General features: G+C 41.5%; 1 protein-coding gene across 2 annotated transcripts in view; it reads left to right on the top strand.

Moving 5' to 3' along the window:
- The window catches only part of RSPO2 (R-spondin 2), a 196,722-nt gene that overhangs the window by 115,907 nt on the left and 55,883 nt on the right, over positions 1–24,932 (top strand). For both annotated transcript variants that reach the window (XM_059723811.1, XM_019495692.2), the window contains exons 3-4: positions 8,680–8,823; positions 10,568–10,756. In XM_059723811.1, the coding sequence (XP_059579794.1) occupies positions 8,680–8,823; positions 10,568–10,756 (333 nt within the window). The remainder of the gene's footprint in view (positions 1–8,679; positions 8,824–10,567; positions 10,757–24,932) is intronic.

A 24,932-nucleotide genomic window follows, 5' to 3' on the forward strand; every position in this document is an offset into this window, starting at 1 on the left:
TTATAATAAATCTATTAATGAGTACCACTGACAGGTTGTCTGTGTACCACTAGTGGTACCTGTACCACCGATTGGGAACTGCTGCTCTAGAGAGATTTAGTTTAGTGCTCTCCCAATATATCATCCATTTCTGCCACTGTCAGAGACAGGCTACTGGGCTAGATGGACTATTTGTCTGACCCATTATGGCATTTCCTATGTTCATATGTCGTTAAAACTTATAGTGGCTTACTCCTGGCTTCTCCTTAGATCCATTGAACCACTCTAAAAGTAAAAAGGACTATGATTCTTCCCTAAAATTTCTTCTTGGGGACTGACAATTTATCTGACCTAGAGGAATCAGTATTAGTCATAGAGATCTGTCTATGCTCATCCCATTGCAGCTGAAGTACGAAGGACATGGTGTAGATGGGTCATGAATGACTAGCTGTCCTAATGCACTGCTCTCTGGTGAGCCATATATCAAGAAAGGTCTTTTGAGACTGCACTAAATTATGCAAGGGTTCATCCCATAGGAGTCAGGAAATGCGTGATGTTGAGTGGTATTCTGGTGCAGCTGAATATCCTGGTTTGAGAACTCTTAAAATAGTCCATAATTGGTTTTTTTCAGTATTTGCCACTAAATTGGATTTGGACTAGATTAACTGGTAGGAGTTGGGTATTCAGCATCATTCGTCTTCATAGAAAAATGGAAAGTAAACTGCTATACGTGTAAATCTCAACTTTAACTATAGAGCTGCTACTAGTGCCTCTAAAATGTAATTATAATGTTGAGGACTCTGCTGTAATACAAAAGAAAACAGAACTACCAAAAAAGGCAAAGTAAAAGATGTAAATAAGATTGGAGCTTTGAATTATGATCAAGAAACTGAAACAAGATTGAGTTATTTATTTAACTTTCTAAACACATGCTCTTTGCCTACGTTTTGTTATACCAAAAACAATGAAGATTTTAACTGATGCCCACAGAATCAGGTGAAGCAGAAATTTACCAAAAGAATGTAATGATTTCATCAAAGGGCAACTTTTAGCCAATGACTTTTTTGTTTAAAAAAATCATACCAATGAAATCAACTTTAAACATGTTATCTTTCTCATTTTGGAAGCAATAGTTAATGCATGATTTCAAGTATATATTTGCGTCACTTGGATGTGAGAGACGGTCACATGATGTTCATTTTTCTTGTAATGTTCCGTTCTGCACCTCATCATTGGATTACATGATTTGGAAAAACCTTGATGTCTTTTCAAATTGTCTTGTGTGGGTGGGCAAAAGGCAAATTTTTTTTCTGAATATTTAAACACAATGGATATCTGATTCAAGCATTGCAATTAATAAAATATTTGTAGTGCATCTAGACTAATAACAAACTCTCATTTGCAATTAACTATTGCAATACCTCTTCAGAGCAAGGTGCGTTGTGGTTTCATCCTACAAACAGTCACTGACCTTGGAAAGAGTTTTTGGAGGATCAGGCTCTTCAGGATCAGCGTACATTGCAAACAAAACATTAAGGACCCAGTCATTAATTCAGGCAAGATTCTTCCATTATTATTAAAACATATTAAACATTTCAGTGTTTTTTATAAACCCAGGGTTTTACTACCCTTTGTGTACATGAAACAGGATGCATCTATGTGAGACACTGACCATGCAGTAGCCTAATAATACTGCCCAGTAGCCCATCATAGCACAAACAGTGCTAATACACTACTGCACAGTATTAAGCTACTGCATAGTGGCATCACTAAAAAGGCATGAGCCAGTGCTACTGTGCAGTAACACTGGTTATTGCACATTAATTTAGTACTTGTATAATCAAGTACTAAATTGAATGCACAGTAACTACAGCACATTAATGAATGTGTAGACCAGGGGCGGGCAATTATTTTGGGCAGAGGGCCACTTAGTGTATTTTGGCAAGCCATCAAGGGCCACATAACAGGCAGCACAGGGCAGATTAATATTAATTTTGTAAATTTTTTAGGGGCCCCGTGGGCTGAATAGAATGGCCTGGTGGGCTGCATCCGCCCCCCGGGCCACATTTTGCCCACCCCTGGTGTAGATGTACCCCCAATGTATTAACTTCAGTAGGAGTTTTGACTAAGAAGGGACTATTTCAATTTTCTGGAGGGAAGAAACCTGTGTCAGTTCAATGTCTGAACTGGTGGGTGGAAGGTGACTGTGCCTGTTATGGTCATTTCCAGTCTCTTGCTCATGCACAGATCCTAAGTCCTTAGGACATCTATAAAGGACCAGGAAGCTGGAAACAGTACCGCAGAGCAGATTACCATTCACTTTCAGGCAGCTGTACTTTGGATAAACATTCAAACTACTACGTACTCTGAAGCCATTTTGAGGACCTCTTAACACTAATGCTAACAGCAAACAGATTGCATGTGTGAATGTATCCATGAGATAGAGTTCGAGCTTGGAGACCCAATGCTTACACATGGCAATAATTACACATGGTATAATTATATCTATTATGATGAAGACAGCAATAAGCTTATTTTTGAATTTTTCAGAACCCAAAGGGCAGTACTACATTTTAAAATGTTTTCTTTGTTTGTTTTTTTTACACAAACTGCTTAAACTTATAGTCCCACATTGTAAGAAGGCTTGTTGTAAAAGTCCTTGTATGCTTCTAGCTGCTGTAGGGGATCCCTCACTAGTTTGTCTTATGGTTTGTAACATTTGGCCTATGAAAGTTCAAGGATGAATATTTAAATCCTTTTTATAAAGACTTCATACATTTGCAAAGTTCCTCTGGGGATTTACAAATGGCTATTTCAGAAGTCCCGCACTTGGTGAACTTGTTCTTAGAAAAGAATGAAAAAAAAAAGAATGACATAAGTAACCACAAAGACAAGTATGATATTGCATAAAATGAATTCCAAATGCTTACTGCTGTAACTTCAGGTGGCTGATGACAGGATAATATTGATAGTTTATATGTATTTTTTAAAGGCAAATCTTTCAGATAATATACCTGATTTATAAGGTGTACGTGTGACTATTATTATTTCCAGTACAGTGAATTTTTCTGTTTCATCTTTTGGACATTTTCTTTGGCATTTTTGTATTTGTGCATGTTTAGATTAAATGTTATTCCAAAACCTTGCCGAAAGAGCAATAGTATTTATTTTTATGTTTTATTGCATGAAGTAAACTTTTATATTTACACATCTGAAAATTAGGAATATTTAAGTTCTTTCCTAAGTCGCCTCTCAATCTTGTAGTGTGGAATGGACCATTAATAAACAAGAATTGCTGGTTCCTTTTTGTATATTAATTCAAAATATCTTTAAAATTTTCTCTTTAAAAGTTCTTATATATATTTCTGGTTGGTTAGCTTTCTTCTTCTTTCATGAACTAGACTTCATGTTTTTGGTAATACTTCTGATATTGCAAAACTAGTATCTTGGTGGTCTTTGATCATAACGGTCCTTTGGCTTCTAATGGTCAGCTCCTCAAGGTATTTAGCATATAAAGGTATTTACATAATAACACAGGTATTTAATCAACTGAAATACATTTTCTGAAGTCAGTGGGAGTTAGGTGCCTAAATAGGAGTTGAATAGATAAATACTAGGGCTGTGTGAAGCTTTGGGTACTAATTCAATCTGGAGGACATTCAGCTAGATTTGGTGGCCAAATCTCTGAATCTGAATCAAATTGGGAGACCAGTAAAGAGGTCCAAATCCATTCAAAGCTCTCTGAATCGATTTGGAAAAGATTTGGAGAGCTTCGGCGATTTAGGCAGTCCCCACTCAGCACTGCAGGGAGCTGGACCCAGACCCCGTGCCAGCAAGTAGGGGGTGGGGGGACCCCCGCCAAGCCCCATCCCCTTCCTGCTCCCCCAACCCCCCTGAGCACCCCCCTGACCTCTTCCCACTCTCTCAGTCCTGTCAATGGCTGCCCCGCCCAGCCCCAGCATCCCAGTGCTTTACAGGAAAAAATAAAGACTCACCAGCTGCTGCCAGGTGAAGGGGAGTGATTCCCACTGCCCCCCACTTCCCTGCACTATGTGGGGGGCTCTGCCATGAGCCTCTATCCCCCGCCCACTTTCCCAGCCCCATCAATGGCTGCCCCGCCCAGCCCTGCACTTACCGGCTGCTGCAGCGGCTGCCAGGGCTTCTGGGGGCTCATGGCAGACCCTGCCCCATGCAGCGCGGGACAATGACAGGCAGCAGGGATCACTCCCTGTGCCTGGCAGCACCTGGTGAGTGCAGGGCCAGAACTGGGGCCAGGTGGTGCAGCTATCGAATCACCAAGTCGAATTACTGTCCCCCGAATTGGCCAAATACGAATTCAAAGCGAATACTAGCCACTTCACACAGGCCTAATAAATGCTGTTGGCAGTCTAGGCCTATGTGCTTTGGGAAAGTGGAAACCTCTTCCTTTTTGGCATCTTTTTCTTTGTTTCTGACCTGACTAGGCTGTGTGTGATAAAAGAGATCTTGCACTGTGTTCTGCTAAATTAGTTGCCATTACTTTTCCCTATTTACATCATACTTGAACAATCCACAAACTAGGTCAGATGATGCCTTTTCAGGAGAAGGTTGAGAAGGAATTTCTTGTTCCATGAAATCACTAGTGTTAGGTCATAGAAGAACAGCACTTACTTTCAACTTAGTGTTAAATAATATACAGCCATCACCTTAAATTGTAAGTTGGTCTAATCTAGTTATTCTCAAACAGGGTGCCATGGGATACCTTGAGATCTTTTCAAGGGTGCCAGGGGTGCCACACAATGTTAGCACTGTTAGATGTCCAAACATGATTCACAAGATAAACCCAGAGATTTCAAATAGGAAGCCATAGTTTTAAAAACATTCTGACCTGCTGTGGCTTTTCTGAGTTCTTTCATAGATTTCATAGATGTTAGGGCTGGAAGGGACCTTGACGATCATCAAGTCCAGCCCCCTGCCCCAGGGGCAGGAAGTCAGCTGGGGTCAAAGGATTCCAGCAGGATAAACATCTAAATGCTTCTTGAATGAGTCCAGAGTAGGTGCCTGCACCACTTCCGGAGGGAGTCTATTCCAGGTCTTGGGGGTTTGGACAGTAATTTTTTTTTTCCCTATGTCCAGCTTAACATGGTCTTGTAGAAGTTTATGATCGTTGGTCCTTGCTTCTCCTTGGGGTGCTCTGGTGAACAGACATTCTCTCAGATCCTGATTTACACCCCTTATATATTTATAAGTAGTCACCAGGTCCCCCATGAGCCTGCGTTTTTCCAGGCTGAAGAGTCCCATGGCTCTCAGCCTCTCTTCATAAGGCCTATTTTCTTGTCCTCTGATCATGTGCACAGCTCTCCCCTGGACTCTCTCAAATTTCTTGACATCCTTCTTGAATTGCAGAGCCCAGAACTGGATGCAGTACTCCAGCTGTGGCCTCACCAAGGCCGAGTACAGTGGGAGGATGACATCCTGAGATTTACTTGAGAAGCTTCTATGGATGCAAGCCAGAGTATTATTTGCTTTGCTAGCTGTGACATCACATTGATGGCTCATGTTCAGCTTGTGGTCAATCATAGCCCCCAAGTCTCTTTCAGCTTTGCTGCTAGCAAGCGTAACACTGCTGAGCCTATAAGTATGCTGTGGGTTTTTTTTCCTGAGGTGGAGTACCCTACATTTATCAATATCGAACATCATCAGGTTTGTATCCGCCCACTTACTAAGTTTATCCAAGTCAGCCTTGATCATGGGGAAGAGAAAGACATTCAAGAACAGCCCCAAGATTAAGTCAGCATGGAGCTGCTTCTTTATGCTTTAAGAGACTTGAAAAATGCATAATTGTAACAAAAATGTATATCTCAAGAAAGAAATAATGATATAGAAGTCAGCAGTTATAATAATTAAATAGAAAAAAATCAGCATGACTGGAACCAGTAGTAATGACTATAAGCTGTCAAATAAACTATAATAGGGGATTTGAAAAACATTTTAGTTACATTATTGGAAAATGAAACTGAGAAGTCTTAACTTCTGTTCTAAACATTAGAAGCAGCACTGTTAAACTATCACTTTTTTGAGGGAATTTTTCCAAAATTTTTTAATATATACTTTTAAAATTATTATTTCTATTATTAACTATACATTTCATGCCTTTTACTTGGACAGTTTTAGAGCCTGATCCTATTTCACCTGTTAAGGGTCTGAGTAAATGTAACCAACTAAGTGATGCTGTTTTTCCCTGCTTGAGTCCCTGAAAAAGAAAGGTTAACAAAAAGTTAAGTCAATTGGCTCTTGTCCTGCTGTGTTTTTGTCTTGGGCTAAGAAGATGGCATCATACAATAGTTGGCACATGACATTATTGGTTTTTTCAGGGACAAACAGGGTAGAATAGGATCACATTTAGGTGCCTAATAGGTAGAAGAGGGTCTGGCCAGTAGCAGTTATTTGTTGACTTAAAGGATAATTGGTGTTTAGGGTTCTGGTCACTGAAATCTAGAAGAAATTTGTATCTGTAGAACGCCGTACAGACACGTACACTAGTATGGAAATCAGGTATGGCATAAGAAAACATTCTATAATAGCTGCTGAGATTCTGTTCAAATTGCAAGCTAATAGAAAGTATTTGGACCCTATATGCAAAGATTGGTGACAGTAATATATATTGACATATCATCCATTTTTTTCTCCAAATATGTTCCATCTCTTTTTCTTTCCACAAATATTCAGTTAAAATTCAGTCTTGAAAATCCTGTCTCCCTTTCCTTCCCAAAAAAACCAAAATAAGATATCTGTTATAGGTTTATGCACTTGACAACATATTGTGTTTAGCCAATTTCCCTTATTGTTTGAGTGAATCTTTAATACAGCAACAAGGAATTGAAAAAAATGAAAAAATGAGAAAATCAAGTTTAAAATCACAAACATTTGCAGGTAGATTTAGGGCAATTGTGGTATGTAAGACACCTGACAGAAATTCAAGTAAAGACAGGATGAGATCTGATGTGGATTCCAAGCAATCATGCTTCCTGCCATGCACATTTGGCATGGCAGGAGGCACAATTGTGGGATCTTGCATCAGGTCCCATTTTGCCATATTGCTGGTGGAGGGGAAGTTCAATCCTGGATTCCCCCTGCACTGGCAAGTAGCAAGCTTGGTACCCAGCCATGGGAGCACACCATGCACTTCTATAGTTGCGAGCCCTGTCAGCTAATCATATTGGCCAGGTATAGATGTTACACTTTTACTAGTATAAGTGATTGTAAACTGGTCTATACCTGTAACAGAACAGAAGTTTGACACACATAGACTGGTTTAAAGATGGTGGAACCCAGTCTAAGATTTGCACCCCTCACCCCCCACCAAAGGGTGAATATGTATTCTGTTTGCTACTGATTTAAATTATGCTGCTTACAGTAAACAGTGTACCTTAAATCAATTCTACCTCAAGCTTTTTGAATTTTGAACCTAGCCATTTAAAGGTAATTGTAATTGTAATTTCTTGTTTTACATTCTACTAAGAAGTTTACCAGCTGACAGCATTATAGGTGCACCAACATATCAGTCCATATTGTATCAGCATTGATAAAAGGAAAATTGACATTATTGGCGATCGGCTTTTTTGGCTGATGTGGTTGATAATGTCATCAATAAATGCCACATGCATGCATGCAGATGCAGCATGCATGCAGCCAGGAATGCAGCCCAGCAGTTTGGAGAGCAGTGTCCTGTTGGTAAGTTTTCTGGGGGAAGGGGTATCAAGGCCCCCCACTGTGGGGGAAGTAATGGGGCAGGGGCAGGTACTGCCCAGCCAGGGCAGGATGTGGGATGAAGCCGTAGGTGGTTCATCTGGGGGACACAGGGCATGTAGCCCTGGGTGAAGCACGAGGGACATATGTTCCCCAGATTTGTGCGTGGGGCAAGTGCAGGCTGCCAGCTGTGGGCTGCACTGGTTTCTCCTTGGCCGGAGGTCAGGGCTGGGGCAGTGCTTGGGGAGGAGGAGGTGGAGCAAGTGGTGGCAGCGGTACTGGGAGTGGGGACTACAGGGGAGGTACAGCAAATTTTGGGGTGGCTGTAGCCCATCCCATAGCCCAATGCCACTGCTGCCCATCCCATCCCTCCCAATGCCGCTGCTGCCTGCCCTGCCTCTGCCCACCACAAGCACAGCCCTGGCCCAACCTCCCTGCTAGGAAGAGGCTGATGCAGCCCCTGGCCCCAGCCCACAGTGGGTAGCCTGCCGGTGCCCCACATACAAATCCAGGAGGCACATGTTCCCCATGACTCCCTTGGAGATCCACATAGTGGCAGGAGCCACCCCCCCACACACACCCTCCTAACGAGCCGCGCATGCCTCTGTCCCACACGTCACCCCACCCCAGTTGAGCAGTGCCTTCTCCTTTCCATGTCCCTGCCCCAGCCCCAGCCCCATTCCACTCCCTCCATCACCATGGGGGCCTCAATCAGTGCCCCCCATGGGCCTTTCCCCCCACAGACTTACTGGCTGGATGCTGTCCTCTAAGCTGAGGGGCTGCATATTGGTAACCAGATTGGTATCTGCTGATGTGGCTGGTTAATTATCGGCCATCGGTATTGGCCAAAAATTCTTTATCGGTGCACCCCTAAGCCGCATCTCTTTTATACTGTGTTTGCTAGTCTGTTGCTTTACAAGTATTTTCATTTTCAGATATTTTTTAACAGAGATCTATTATCCTCTGATTTAGGATGCAGAATAGAAAACTGTGACTCCTGCTTTAGCAGAGACTTTTGTACCAAATGCAAAGCTGGCTTCTATTTGCACCGAGGCCGTTGTTTTGGAGGATGCCCAGCTGGATTTGCAGCATTAGAGGAAACAATGGAATGTGTGGGTGAGTGTCTGAGCATGACTTGACAATACAAGCAACTCATTTTAATATCTGTGTCTTTATGGAAGACCTGTTGAATTTATTCTGCATTTCTCATTCAGTTACCCTATTAATTGGGACCAACATTTCTAAAAGTCTTGTGCTAACATCTTGAGCAGATGTTAAGGGGAACAAGTTCAAATAATATTTTTTCATTTAATGCAGGGGCAGGCAATTATATGGGCTACATAGAGCCTGAACACCCTGCTGGTCCTCCCTGCCATTGCCCACAGCAGCTGAGCACAAAGCCCTGGTCCTGGTCTTGGCCTGCCCCACACTTGCTCTGGACTCGCCATGGTTGGAGCAGACCAGTTTCAGACCAGCTGGCACCTATGTGCATAGCCCCGACACTGACCCCGACCTTCCCCACACCTGCTCTGGACTGTCCACCCATGCTGAGCAGCAGTGGTAGCTGGGCAGAAGCTGCTGCTGGGCACAGGGGAAAAGTGACCACCTCCCCTTCACTGCAGCTGGGCCCTTCTTGCTGCGGCTGCCCAGAACCCACACCTGGGCTGCCCTCCGGCTCCTTTCCATTGCCCCACTGGGCAACCCAGAGATGACACTGATGACAGCAGTGACAGCAGCAAAGAGGAGCTGCAGGGCAGGTAGTAAAATATATTGGGCTGAATCCCTAGTTCAGTTTTGAATTTACTTTGGAAAAGGAACAAGTCCCAGGTTAAACCACCATCTGAGTATTTTCAGTGGAAATGTTAGTTTTACAAAACTGAAACAACCATTGTCAATGTAAAACTCAGTGTAAAACTGAGACGGCATTACCAAGACCGACTCGTGAGTCTCACAGTATATGACATTTTTTCTTGAAGCCCCAGATTCTAGAGTCATATCATGTGAAACTCAGTTTTCATTTTTAAAAAGTACATTTCTAACCTTGATGACTGAGAGAGAAAGTTTGAAACAAGAACCATGGTAATGGTTCATGAAACTAATAAAGTAAATGAACACAGGTTTTGGTTTTTTTAAAATATATCTTATGCCTTATGGGGGGGGGGAGGGGCTGACTGGTTAACAATGTTACCATATTTATGCCTTTGTGTGTATCAGCTTAAAAATAGTATTCTTAAAGACTGAAAATTATCACAGAATCTCTCCCTAGATACCAGCTGAGTTCTGGTTCTATTGTGCACTTAAAATGTTGCAATTTATCCTGCAAATCCATCACACTCAAAATGCTATTGTGTTTTCTTTTTTCTAGTTATTTCCAACTTACCTTGATTCTTTTAATTCATTCATACATTTTTCAGTTCCCCTTAAGACTGTATGAAAAACACTTCACATACCTAATGGTATGAATCCTGTCCACCTAACTAGACTTAAAAATTGAGATGGGCTTAACATCCAAGTTTAAGGAGAAGTACCAATTTAAAATGTTCTTGCAGGTATAATTTCAAAGAATGAACTCATTCTTTTCAAGCGAAAATTGTTAAAAGCCATGGAAATAATGAAATAGCAAAGAACCTATGTATAACTAGTTGGTTGGTTTTGTTTGCTGTAAGATACCAGAGGTTTCTGTCACAATTGCCTTGTAAAATTCCAAAATTATATAATAACCTCAGATTTCACCTAATAATAAGTTTACAAGCAATGATTTTAAAATTTAATACCAATGCTCCTTAGAAGTACCTTAGACATGGGAAGAGAGACAGATGTAGACAAAAGCACTAATTTGTGACATGTTTTGCTTTATTAGAGGGCTGTGAAGTAAGTCAGTGGAGTGAATGGGGAACTTGCAGCAGAAATAACAAAACGTGTGGATTTAAATGGGGTCTGGAAACAAGAACAAGGCAAATTGTGAAAAAGCCAGCAAAAGACACAATACCTTGTCCAACCATTGCAGAGTCCAGAAGATGTAAAATGGCCATGAGGCACTGTCCAGGAGGTAAGAACAAAAAATGTTTGAGCTTTTTTCCAACTTCAGTCCTGTTTATAATTTGAAAAGTAGATATGTATAGGTCAGACTGAAGGGAAAATCCTGTCCCTACCTTGTACAATTATGCAAAGCCAAAAAAGCAGTAGATCTATTCCTTTCCTATTGCACACAGGGAGTGCCTATGTAGAGGGCTCAGCATGGGCATGCTTTGGCATGAGGTGGTGAGTGAAATGACAACACACCCAGGGGAGCTGAATTGTATGAGTCCACTGGTTAAAAACCCATTATGGAGGACACACAAGAAGTGATGGATGCTGCCACAATTTTTACACCGCAATTACAATTGTGAAGTAGCTGATTAAATACTCCACAGGTTTCAGGAAAATCCTGTTCTTATATCCCTCTAGGGGAATACCCCAGAAGAGAATATATTTTTCTTTACAGACTTATTTCTTTATACTTTTTGTCCCTGTCTTAAAAAAAACAGAGTATAGGGGAATAACGATAGACTGTCACAAACTAAATGTACAATAGGATGTTCTATATAAGCAAAGGGCAACATTAATGAATAAACAAGCACCACTAGCCTGTTCACTCTGGGACCAGTTTTCATTTTCACTGAAGCCATCAAAAACCAGGTAATGTAAAAAGGCTTGAAAGTATCTTTTAATTATATCTGCCTCTATAAGACAGCATATAGAGGTCTTCATGTAAATGAGAATCAGGCCCTTTGCATGCTTCATTGTTATGTATTGGGTTCTTTAGTGAGTACCTGAAGGCTGAGTAAGAATAATAAAGGAAAAAAGAAAGTAGATAAAGAGGTGAAGTAAATATCCCTTAATATTTACTTATAAATACTTTAAACCAGGGACTGTCCAGACAGGGTTGATTAAGATTTAATGCATCTGTGGTTGGTCCACAGTATTCATATGAGTGCCTTAGCACTTAAGTGATACTATAGTATTTCAGAAAAATGAAATATGCGTCTGTAATGTATTGGAGCCAAACTCATTTGCTGTCTGTCATCACTTTCAAGGTGGGTAAACTGTTATCTAGAGATCCAGCTCACAGATCAGCTCTCTCTTTTTTGTTTTTCTTCTTTAAAACAAGTTATTGCAGCCTTTCCCTTATTAAGTCATGCCCAAATTCTTCAACCACATTTCTAATGAGTTCTAATGAGTATGTGACCAGAAAAGTTGATGTAGGCAAATGTAAAAGTTCTATCCAACATTAAAGGCTTACTGTGGTCTTCCACAACTATCAAGCATCATTGTAGCTGCAATATCACTAGCTAGCAGCTTGTAGCTAATAAACCTTCCCACATGGTGAAGATACTTGGTTTGGTGTCTGAATCTTGGGTTTAAATGTGAATCCTGCATGTTCCTGAAGGTGATGGTTGTTGTTGACCTGCTAGAATCCTGCCAAGAGTTTAATGCTGCCCTCATCTTAGAAAGTCATGGAGGAGAGCCTTTTTGGTGGCATTTTCTGTATCCAGCTGAGTTCCCTTCTAGCATGGCTCTCTCAGCAGTCACAAAGTGGTTCAGGCTCTCCACCTCAGAGTTGAAACTCACTCGGCAGTATGTTTTACATTTTAATGATTTTTACAATGTTGGGCTAAAATCCCTTTGCTTTATCACATTTCAGTATATTAATAACTTGTCTCATTGGTCACCAGATACATTCATTCTGGTTTTGTTAAGCATTATTACATTTCCAGAGGCAAGAAGGTTATCCATGGAACATCCAATCAAGATAGGAGATTTAGTGCTCTTTATAAATCTAGCATTGCCCTAATGTTACACATTTTCTAATTGAATTTTTAACTTGGGAGAAAAAAAGAAAACTGTAGGAGAAGCAATATTTAGTGTCCTGAAGCACCATAATCCTAGTAAATATCTGTTGAGAGGCTATGGTAATAAAATCTTTCTCCCTAATGTTCTCTGTATATGAACTCAGAGCAACATGTGGGATATGTATTAGATTATATAAGCGAAGACGGTTGTAGATGGATTAAACTGAGAACAGGAAATAAGGATATTTTTAGTGGAATAGGGTCAAGTAAATGTGCTTTTGACATATGCTTTCTATTTCTGTACATTTTGTTTACATTTTAGTTACTATTTATGTGGTCTACATTATATAAGAACACTTCAGAAGCAGTTTTTATATGAATTTTCCTTCTCCTTGCAGTTACATTTAACCTTCATATTCACTGTTTTACTTCCATATTTATCAGAATTGAGATGCTACTCATCTCATCTGTCTGTAGGGCCTTGCAATAAATCTAGTTTATGAAGTGAAACTCTTCATCTCTTCCTTTGTCTTTGTAGAGTTCTACAGATACAGACTGGAATGCAAGCACAAAATAATTTCACACAGATATGTTTCTTTCCCGCCAAAATGAGTAAAACACTTTAAAGTTGGATGACATTCTAGTGACTTAAAATTTGCTACTCGACAGTATTTTCTTATAGTCAGGATTAGTATATTAAATGGTTATTTCCAGTTGGACATGTCACATTTGTATTTCTGGTAATGTTATTTATATTACCCCATTGCATGGGTGTAACATGACTGATTTGAGGAGTCAGAAATTGGAAAGATGACTTGGATCATTTAGCCCCTCCTCTTGCCAATTCAGGGCTCTTCTCTATCACAAATTTTCTACTTTTTCATCCACTCTATTTTTGAAAAGTTTCAAGCAATGGAAATTGCTGGGCAGAATTATTATACAGGCTAATGCATCTTACCATCTGGAAGTTTCCCCTCTAATTCAGCATAAACAATCCTTTTTTTCCTGTCATTCCTGCTTATGCTCCCTTCATACACCACCGTATATTATTCCTTTATTTTTCTGGTGTTTATACCCTTCAGGTATTTGTAGGATATGTTCTCATTTTTCTTAGTAATTATGGCTTAGACAAGCTGTACATCTCTAGGGGTCCCCCCCCTCCCCCCCAAGCACACATGCCAGAGTGTGGTACACAAAGGCATTTTGCTTGGCACATGTGCCTTGGGGTGGATGGTGGAGGAGCCACAAGGGGTCCGATCCTTGTTGTGGCAGTGCAGGCCCAGTCCCTTCCTATCATTCACCTCGAGGTGCACGTGCGCCCACTATGAGTAAAGAGCTGGGCCAGGGCTCTGCAGATCACAGTGCAGCTGTTTACAGCCTCCCTACTGCCTTCTTTGAGTAGTCCAGGTTGCATGGTGGGCAGCAGGGCCTGCCCAGAGCTTGGGTTGATTGTGGCAGGCAGCCAGGAGGCTGCAAGCAGTCTGTGGAGTCCCAGCCCAGCTCGTTGCTGGTGGCAGGTGCATGCACACCTTGGGGTGGACAGCAGGGAAAGGGCCAGGACCAAGCTGCCACAACAAGGATCAGGCCCTTCACAGCTTTCCCACCATCTGCCCCTGGCACACCAACATCTTATAGGTCAAGGTTGAGGGTGTTTTTGGCACTCTGCCCAAAAATGTTGCCAACCCCTACTCCAGACCTTTTAATCTTTCATGATAAGGCAGCCCTTCCAGCCTTCTGAACATGTTTGTTCATCTTAGAAGTCCCTCCAGTCTCTCTGGTATCAATGATTATGTTACTTTGTGACTAATTATTTTGAAGGTGAAGAAGGAGAGCGGCCGATGGGATAAATATCTGCCTAGAAGTTCTGAAGGGGAAGGGAGGTTGTTTCTGTCACATAGATGTGTAATTGGATGGACTTCAGCTTCTGCTTCAATTGCTACTAAGTTTCAGCAGCATTAGCAGTTCAGTAGATTTCTTAACCAACAGGATCTAGAGAAGCAGTAACATAAAGGTGTGGTTCATGTCAGATATCTCTAACTACTGTTTGCATGGCAAGATTCACAAAATGATTTTAAAATAAAAAAAAGAAAATACTTATGTTGGACATTAGATTTTGAAAACTAACAAATATGCATCATCCTTAGCATGACTGTAAAATGCATACAACATAAGCATAGCTCACTTTCATTCTGAAAAAAGGACTCCTGTAAGAAGGCCCAGGCAAACTCAGCAGCTTTTCTCTAAATTCAAAGCCCTGACTTTAGTGATAAAAATAATTTTGAATTTGGGGGTGGAGGGGGCAGGTTCTTCCTAAGCCTGTTAAGAGAGGGTGAGTTAAATTCTGTTTTCCATTCTTGCACAAATTGTTCACTAAGCTCCAAGCTGAAGGCTACAAAGGTGTCACTAATGCTACTGGCAGGATCCATTTCCTAGACACCTGGGTTTGAACCTATCTCACCCTGTTCAAGTCTCTGAAAATCCCCATTACTGCATCTGTTTTTGTAATGCTCTGACATTTAGGTCTTAAAACTAAGTCACAAAATAAATAAATAAATAAATAAAGATGAGGAAGTGGAGGCAAAACCAACCATCTTTTTTTATCATGAGCTTTTCAGGGACCCAAGAAGGGGAGAATAGGATTTCATTTAGACATCTAGTAGGTTTGATAGAATCTAGCCCAGTGAGTTTTAAAGAAAGCGGGATTCTACAAGTTGAATCATAGACAATGCATAAGTATATATAGTATGTTTAACCATAGATGATGCATAAGTGTTGACAGTGGGGGGCACCCATGCTGCCATCCCGACTACTGCCAGCCTGCAGCCCCATGCCCTGGGCCCCACCGTCGGTGCAGAAATCATGCAGCCGCTGTCCCTGCTGCTCCTGGGCCCTGGCTCCGGGCAGGCTGTAGCCCCACACCCCGTCAACACAGAAATCTGGGGAGACATGTTTCCCCCCTGCCATACACACACACAAACATGCTTATGGGTTTAACTGAGGGTAGACTTGTTTGTGAAGAGTGATTTGATGGGAACACAGCTTCCTCATCAGATCCAAAATTGAGTTTTCATGACTGACCATTAGAAATAATCTTTGTAACACAAGTGTGCTTTATGTAGAAAGTGTCAAAAGATGACAAATGTGGTGCTCATGACTCTTGTGTTTATAGAGATAATATTCAGAGTAGAATTGTACATTCATATGTAAGGTGATACTCTCCATATATTTTACACTTCTTAATTAACCTACCGTAATATAATGCTATAACAAACATAACACTATTGCCTGATGAATATAAATCTAGATGTCTGGGTATCCTTCTATTTTTTATTATTTGCAACATTTGTAAGAGAAAGTTAATGTTTTAAATTTTCTAACAACAACTCGACATATTACTCACCAATGAAGCTGGTCAGAATTTTTTTTCTAAAACAATTTTTTGACGAAAATAAGTTTTAGTTTTCTTTAACAGTCGTCACAGAAAGTTTTCAATTCTCACTGAAAATGGAAGATCCCACTGGGACTTCTAAATTGAATATTTTGGTTGGCTGAACCAAATCAGAGTGTTTTGTTTCAGGGCAGGTCAACTTTAGTGTGTGTCCACTCTACTGTCACAGTGCCCCACAGGAATTGTAGAATTTGTCTCCTGCCACCATCATGCCTGACTGGAATAGCTCTCTCTCATGCACCATGGTTTCCCGCTTGGCGGTCAATTGTAGTGCATGATTGTAGGTAAATAACTGCTGTGCATCATAAGAGACACAGACCAGCTGGAAATATTCCAGACCCAGAGATGTGAATGGAGCATGAAACATGTGAGCAATGTCTCTCATGAGGCACCGCAGCAGCTCAGATAACATACAATGTAATATCAAACTGAGCTGAAACAAAACATTGCAGTTGGAGCAAGTCAAAGTCAAAACATTTTGCGTTGATTGAAAATGCAACAACGAAGTGTTTTGACATTTCCAAATTGAAAGCTTTGTTTTATAGCTGAAAATGTTCAGCCACAAGTTTTCAGGTATTGTATTTGGATTTTCTGCAAAAGATTGAAATCTTCTGTGGACTACACAAGATTTTAAATGGTTTTATCAAAATATTAACAATAATTTCCTACCAAAAGCATTTTGAACAAAAATGCTAGCTAGCTCTTTTTTTGTGTGGTTTTAAATGCTGTTTATAAAAAAGGAAACTGGTGCTTTACCAGATTTAGATACCTTTCCAGCTACTCTGGACCCTTCAGAGTTCAGGATCTTGTATTTAAACCAGTCCCAGATTTTTCCTGATACATTGGAACTGGATTAACAACCTGTAGTCTTGTGCAGCTGAGCTCTTGCTGTTATCAAACTCCCAGGTGGTTCTGTTATGACTGCATCATGAAATAAGAGTTTTGAACTGTCTTTACCAACAGATGACTCTGTGTAACTTAAGCCTAACCATTCCTCAGGTGGCAGTACATATCTGAAGACTGAAGACACAGATAAGGCACTTTGTAGCGTTTTATTAAGTATCTTTTAATTAGTGAATAAAACTAAAATTTTTAATAGTTTAAAGATTTAGTATCTACCTCCTTCAAGCAGGCATTTAGAATAAAACAGTGTTCTATACTTAGGTAGAAATTATAACAGTAGCTTTAACAAATGCTTGAAAACTACTGTCAAGTTGCTAGCCACTGGTAATTTGTATGCTTAGCTGCTGAGGAGAAATAGTTATTAGCAAGATGTAGTTAACTAAGATTTTGTTTTAAATTAACATTTATTCCCACTGTTGAAGAGAATAGTTTTGAAATACCATATATATTTTATAGTATGTTTTATACTATGGGTTGCATCTATAGCTCCTTAGCTAGAGTTACATCAAAACCAGACCAAACTCTAATTGTAAATCAACATTTACTGGTTCTGTACAGACCCTAAGTGCTTGCGCAGGCAATTATTGGGTGGTGGTTTATCAAAAAGAGAACATAACTTCTTTTAATTTCTTCAGATGAATGGGTTACTATATTTGTGCCTTCTGGAAAGTGGAAACACATGTCAGGGCCTTTCGGGCTAGCTTCCAGTAGAAGAAGAATCAATGATATTGAGTTGGTGCAGCCTAAATATAACATATTTTATTTAACTGCATACATCAGTTCTAGAAGAAGAATGGTTAAATGCAATACATACAATAATCCTTTCTGTCAGGGTCTAAGCCCAACACCAATACCCAGTTCCCAGAGTCATTGTCACTCTACAGTTTTCTCCTATCAGAGACCAGCACAAAGAACTGTCCTACTGCTTGCACATGCTTGGTTATATGCTAACAGCGCTACTGGTTTACACCCTCTGTAATAATATGAAACTTAAGAGAGTTGCAGGTGCTATGCTGTAAATCAGTAAGTGAGGTGTTCAGGAACTCTCAAATTACGAAGGGGGAGATATTAGGTTTTGCTTGTGTCTTAAAAGGCTTAAAGGCTTCATTATTTTTTCAGTGTATGACCATGTGTGTTACCAGGATTTGCCTACAAGTGCCATAGAAGGGTCTCTTGATTCTGTGTAATGGGTGGAGTGTTAAATGTTAAAAGGGAAGAGCTGCCTTCACATCCAACAAATATTAAAGGGCTAAATAAGTTAAACCCTATGGTCCAAAATTAGAGCCTGTGTAACTTGCTAACTCTGTGTGTGTGTGTGTGTGTGTGTACGCGCGCGCGCGAGCTCTAGCAGCAGGCTCAGAGAGAGGGCTTGCATTCTGACCTGCCACACTGCCCACCCAGAGTTCCTTGGGCAGACCGCTTCTACCATTGGTAGGAATAATATGTGTGGTGAGTGGAGTGGGCCAGCCCAGTACGTGTTTAAATTTCAGTCTCCTAGCCTTAGATCCATAAATGCCACAGTTAAACACATCCACATGCTAAAGAGAGTAAATGCAATTATGTGTAAATTTCATGCAAAAATCTGCATGTTCAAAAGACAGACCTTGTACCATTTATGCCAGAAGGACTATTATAACTGCAAGTAGAGGAAAGGCTCCTCTATCTCTCTGCTTTAGGTTGGCAGTGTCACAAACACAAGTGGAAAGCCTTTACATTGCACTAGATTTCCAAGGAGCAAGAGTTGCACCTGTATCGCAGCTTCATACATATGAATATAAGAAAGTTGCTGTCTGAATTTGTATCTCTAATTGTTCTTGAAGCTGGTAAAGATAGAAAAAGACTGGTATTATAGCTGTCTGTTCTGATTTCATTGTCTACCAAATCAGAGGACTATTTTATACTTCAGTTTGTCTGTGAAATTTAAGAAAATTATTTAAAAAACCCATAAAATGATTAGCTATAATCTTAGGGTACCACATATTTTTGTATGGCACGAGCCAAAATTAATTCTAACTAAGTTCCTTTAAAAATGTTCACAAATGTCTGTCTCTACAAATGCCAATCTTCAGAGGTATAATTCACCCTCCAAATCTTATTTGCAGGCAAAGATGAATAACACTTTTTTAATAAGAAATGTGAAACAGAACTAATAATTGGATATCAATTTAAGCGATTAGGTTTAAGGAAGGGAAGGATAACAAGTTCTGGCACAATAGTCTCTATATTGCCTTTTTTTCTTTTGCTGGTGACCCTCACTATTTGGTAATCCACCATAATCACAGGTTAGATAATGGAGGCTACATGAATACATTCCTAATAACTAAGTTTCATTTAATTACTTGATTTATTAGTGGTTCATGCATAAATAGCAAAATGCTATAGAATGTTAGTAAAATGAATGTTCTCTCGAACACAAATAGTTATGACTCGTTGCTTATTCTACTAGATTTGTGCAAGGGCTTTGTATATGACCAATGAGAAGCTTCCAGTTATTCCTGGGTTATTTATTAGAAGGGAAAAAGATGTCATGCTGTGTCTTGAAGGGAAAAGTCCTGCCTTCTGTAGAGGCAAGCTAAAGCAATCCTATTTGCTCTAGGTAGAATTGTACCATCATTATTATGTGACTAGAGCTTTTAGAAGTCCTAGTCATGGCTACTTTTTACTAGGTGCTGTACAAGCACAGAACAAAAATTAAAAACTGCCCTAGAAATCTTACAATTTAAGTCTAAGGCAAGAAACAATTTTGATATAGCCAGACAGGCAGATATACCCATGAAACAGTTGTGGGCAGCATGAAATCATTTGTATGCATTACAGAAGAGGAGAATAGAATTTCAAACATGCTTGTTTGAAAATGTAATGAGTGGGTTATGGAAGCTGGCCTCATTGACCAGTTGGGCCAGGGGCCTATACTTCCATAGTGAATATATGATGATAGCTTGGAGATACTCTGAGAAGGACCTTGAAAGAAATGACAAGTAACTTAGGTTTGATATGTTAGAAAAGGGATAATTAAGAGTGGCAAAGAGAAGTGGATATGGCTATGAAAATTATTTTTGTAGGATCCTTCTGAATATATACGAGCATGGCAAGGCTGCACTTATTAAATATAGAAAGAAGGTTGTTGTGGCAATCCAGACATTAGATAAAAGCCTGGATTTATATTTTTATACTTATACATTTATTATATTTTTTAACTTGACACCAAGATAAAAGCCTGGGTAAGAGTTTTACCTGTCTGTATGGATGGGAAAGATAATATCATGTGGAAAGAATCATGCAGAAAGAATCTGTATAATCTGGACATATCCCGGATTGTGAAGAATTAGAGAATTGTCCAAGTAGAAGCTGAAGGCCTGCTTACAAGCCCTACTGACAGGTATGATAGTGTTGTTAAGAAAGGAAGTGGAAGGATGAGTTTGTAGCAGTGCCTAAAATCTCTTTTGATGTTGAGAAGGCCAGCCCCATGTGGCAACTAGAAAAGCCCACAAGCACGGAAAATTCCCATAACAAAGCATGGGCATAGCTACTCCTAGATTTTTCCCTGACCAATGCTTATCCAACCTCTTCTTGAACACCTCTAGTGATGGAGAGCCCACAACTTCCTTATGTAGTCTATTTTCCTGCCTCACTGTTCTAATAGGAAAGACGTTTTTCCTGATATCCAATCTAAACATACTTTACTGCATCTTCAAGCCATTGGTTCAGGTCTTGCTCTCTGCAACAATAGAGAAAAGTGTTTTCCCTCCTTACTGCAGCACATTAGACATTTTCAGGCTGTTATCATGTCCCCTCTTAAGCACCTTTTCCACCAGCTATGTCTATTTCCTTAAGTCTTTCCTTGTCTGTCTTGCCTTCCAAGCCCTTTATCATTTTTGTCACCTGCCTCTGGACTCTTTGGCTTCTGAATGTCCTTTGCAAAATGTGGAGCCCAGAACTGCACACAGTATTCTAAATGAAGCCTAACCATTGCCACCTAGAGAGGCATTATCACCTCCCATGTCTTCCACCTAATGCTCCTATTGATGCATCTCAAAACTGTCTTTGCTTTTTGTGCAGCTTCATTATATCACCAAGATTCTTAGATCCTTTTCTGTAGTGCTGCCATCCAGTCAAATGCATCCTTTTTGTATATGGGTTTTGGATTATTCTTCCAGAGATATAACACCTTGCACTTGTAAACATTGAACTTCATCTTTTTAGCTTCAGCCCAGCTTTCCAGTCTGCCAAGACCCTTCTGAATTGGGCCAGTTAGGGCACTGGGCTCCCCACACCTGGGTTTACCCTTTTCAGTAGGCTGTAGCCTTCAGGTCCCCTCTGACCCCTGGCCTCGACCAGTCCAGCTGAGGCAAGTCCTTGGCCTGCCAAACACCAGCCCTTCACCCCCACTTGTCCTCTTCAGCCTCCATTTGCATGCCTCTTCAGCCTCCATTGTTAGGGCACCTAGACCCCTTACCCTGATCCACTGTTCCTATTGCTTTGGTTATCTCCCAGCACTCCAGATCTGCCTCCATGTGCCTGCATGCTTGATTCTCTAGTGTGTCTAATTGTCCAGCCAGACCCAGGCCAAGTGCAAGCTGCCTCCATGCTTTTCCCCATGCTTTGATCTCCTTTAACCCTGGGTCTGGGCTGCCCCAGGTCCCATCCCCCTACACCTTGCTGCACCATCCTCTGGTCAATTGGGCTTCCAAATCCAGGCCCTAGTCTTGGCTGTGCCAGGCAGCATGCCTAGCTGCCGATACCCTGGGACTCTCTACCTAGGCCCCTCCCTTGCAGTCTTCTCTGGGCTAAGGAACCCCACTGGGTCCCTTGGAGCCTCCTCCATCTCCAAGTAGCTCCCCCTTTCCTCTGGATCTCACTCTGTTCACATAGGTGTACCAGTCCTCTACAAGGAGTAAACTGCCTCTCTACTCTCGAGGAGACAAACGCCCACAGCAGTCTAGCTGAAAGGCTGCAGCTATTCCAAGCTTGCTACACAGGCAATAATTGTATCCACCTGTTAGGCCCCACTCCACAACAGGGCCCCACATGGGACTGCTTCCCAGGCTAGCGGTTCCACTTACTTCTACAGCTATCCTAGCAATATCTTCCTTCAAGGCACACTCTGCTACAAAGTCCTTCTGTGGAGAGATGTGACTGCTGCTCTTGTCCAGAGGGAACAACCCTCTGCTAGCCAAGCCTGTGCTTATATCCTGGCTGCAGCGATTCTTAGCCAGTCATGCACCTACCCTCAGGTCATGTGGCTGCCAGCTCAGAGCCTAAGCCACGTATTGGGCAGCTCTGCAGCCAAACTGCCACTCTCCTACCTCTTAAAGTGGCAGGCACACCTTGTGACCTGCCACAATACCTAACTGGTTGGATCATCGTACTCAGTAAGTAGTCTTCAATGTCTCAATGTTTAGTTGGGAGGAGTTTTGAGTGGGGTGCTCCAGAGGTCTGTCAAACTCTTCATTAATGATTTGGATGATGGGATCGAGTGCACGCTTAGCAAATTTGTGGATGACACCAAATTGGGTGCAATTGTAGATACTCTGGAGGGCAGGGCTAGGATCCAGAATGACCTGGACAGGGTGGAGAAATGGTCTACAATCAATGAGATGAGATTCAACAAGGACAAGTGAAAAGTCCTGCACTTTGGATGGAACAACAGCACGCGCAAATACAGACTGGGGAATGACAGCATTCCCTCTTAAAGGAACAGACTATCCTTTCACAGGCCCCTGGTGTAATTATATATAACCTAAAATTCAAGTGTATTTCTGTTCAGTGAAACAAAACAAGCTATGCCAGCATTGGCACTCTTGTACTAGGGTTTTTACAGGCATAACTGCATCAACAAAAATCACTCCCCTAATTGACACAGTTAAGCTGGCAAAACTTTTAAGGGTAGACTTAAGGTTGCTTAGCTCTAGGGAACACATGTAGGTCCATTGCAAATAATTGTTTACATGATTATGGAACAGAGCTTTATGAGAGGGACATGGATATGACAGATGCATCATCACAGCCCTATCAAGTTCTTGTATTACTTGCTTACAAGGCAGCAAAGGTTGTGACCTCTGGAGTTCACCCTGAAGACATCACTGGAAGTATTTTCACAGCAAGTGATGGTGGTCCTCTGACGTTTTCAGCAGCACATCACCTCCCAAAATGTTCCTTGATGACATGTGAGCAGACTGTTGCCATATGAGCACAAACTATTGGAATTATTTACCCTATCAGGACAGCTCAGCAGCTGGAATTTATGTGCTGTTTTATCTCATTGCAGCATGATAAATCTTCAACTTTGCTGTTTTCAAAGGAACAGCAATGAAATACTATCAGTAAAAAATGCCAAAGGAATACATACATAAACACATTTTTCCTTCCTTCCAAATATAAATATTTTTGGCTTTCTTTTTTAATTACAGCTTAAGCAATAAGAAATATTTTGTTGGGGAAAATTGCTTCTTACAGTTACTATAAAAATTAAAAACCTGTGTGTACTACTGAGAATATTTATCGCTATTGCTGTACGTAAGGCCAATGGCACATGTTCATTTAAAGGTGCCATGAAATCTGATCCCAATAACTGTGCCTCCTGCCATGTCGCATGTATATGCAGGAGGCACAACTTTGGTATCAAGGATCAGATCCTAATTGCTCCCTTTCTATTACCAGTGATCCTGGGCTCACACTGCAAGTTAAAAGCTGTCTGTCTGTAGTCTGACATGCCTCAGAGTTATTCTGGGGCCAGATCAACAATCAGCTGATTGTTGGCCCCACCCCTGGCACAATAGCAAGGACAGATTAAGAAATCACTGGCCCTGGGACAGCCCCAGACATGCCACATGTCCAATTTAAGGTACCATGCAAACCAGCAATAAAAATGTTCTATAGTATACAGATAGTGCCCCCTGGTATCGGGGCAAGAAATGGGCAGCCTCCAGCCTAATTAAGATAGTTAGTTAATTAATAACAAGGCATGGCAGGAGAGAAGGTTGGCCCAGAACAGGTGGGTGGGCCAAAGGTAAAAATCAGCCCTGAGAAGGCCCCCTGTTACAGCAGGGTAGAGGCAGGCTGCCACTGTGTGCTGGACTCTGTGCACTACTGCCATTGCCCCAGAAGCCACACAATGCCATGCTGTGCCTCCCACTGCTGGGTGGGCAGGGGATGTTGCACAGCCAGCTTATGATTCACAGAGCAAAGGCAGCAGGGTGCAGAGCCCCAGCCTGCAATGGCATCCTGCTTCTGCCCTGCACACAAATCTGGGGGGCTCCCATGGCTTCCCTGGGGTGTGTGCAGTGGCAGAAGCCGCCCCTGCTCGGACAAGCCACCTGTGGCTCCATCCCATGACCTGTTCTGGTCCTGGGGCTCCATTCACGCCAGCCCCTTTCCCTCCATTGGCTTCACTCCCTCCCTCATCATGGGAACCTCAATATGCCCTCCTCCATGCCCCTTCTCTTCACAGACTTGCCTGCTGTGAAGAGACAAGTCCACACGTTGCTGGGCAGCATTCCTGGCTGCCTGCAGGCTGTGGCTACATGTCTGTGTCTGTGCATGCCCCTCCCCTCCTGCTGCAGCCTATGCCTGGATAGCCCTGTGGTCCTCTGTACTGCCAGAACAGCCCAGAGGTGGCGGTGATGGTGGCAGAGTGGAGCCTGGGCATGGGCTCCAAAACCACATGCACAATTAATGTGTTAAAAAAAATTAACGTGAACAATGAGTAACATGTTAATCATGCACGTTAACTGTGATTAACAGCTTTAATTTTATTGCACTTGACCTTATAAGGTATCTTTACTTAGTTTCACCTTTTGACCACTCTGTATCAGCAGGTCCCTCCTATGAGTAAAGGGTGCACTCATTTATGACCTTTAGTCATGCAGAAGATGGAGTAGATTTGTACCTTATAGACTAATTAAAGCAGAGATCTCTAGCATAAGCTTTCATGAGACCGAGCTCATTTCATCAGATGCTGTTAAAAGACATGGCCAGAGCAGTGTATAAAATGGAGAGACTCTCCCTGACTTTCCTTCCATGTAGACCCAGCCCAGCCATGA

This window comes from Alligator mississippiensis, chromosome 3, assembly GCF_030867095.1.
Source record: "Alligator mississippiensis isolate rAllMis1 chromosome 3, rAllMis1, whole genome shotgun sequence".
In the NCBI taxonomy this organism is placed as follows: Eukaryota; Metazoa; Chordata; order Crocodylia; family Alligatoridae; genus Alligator; species Alligator mississippiensis.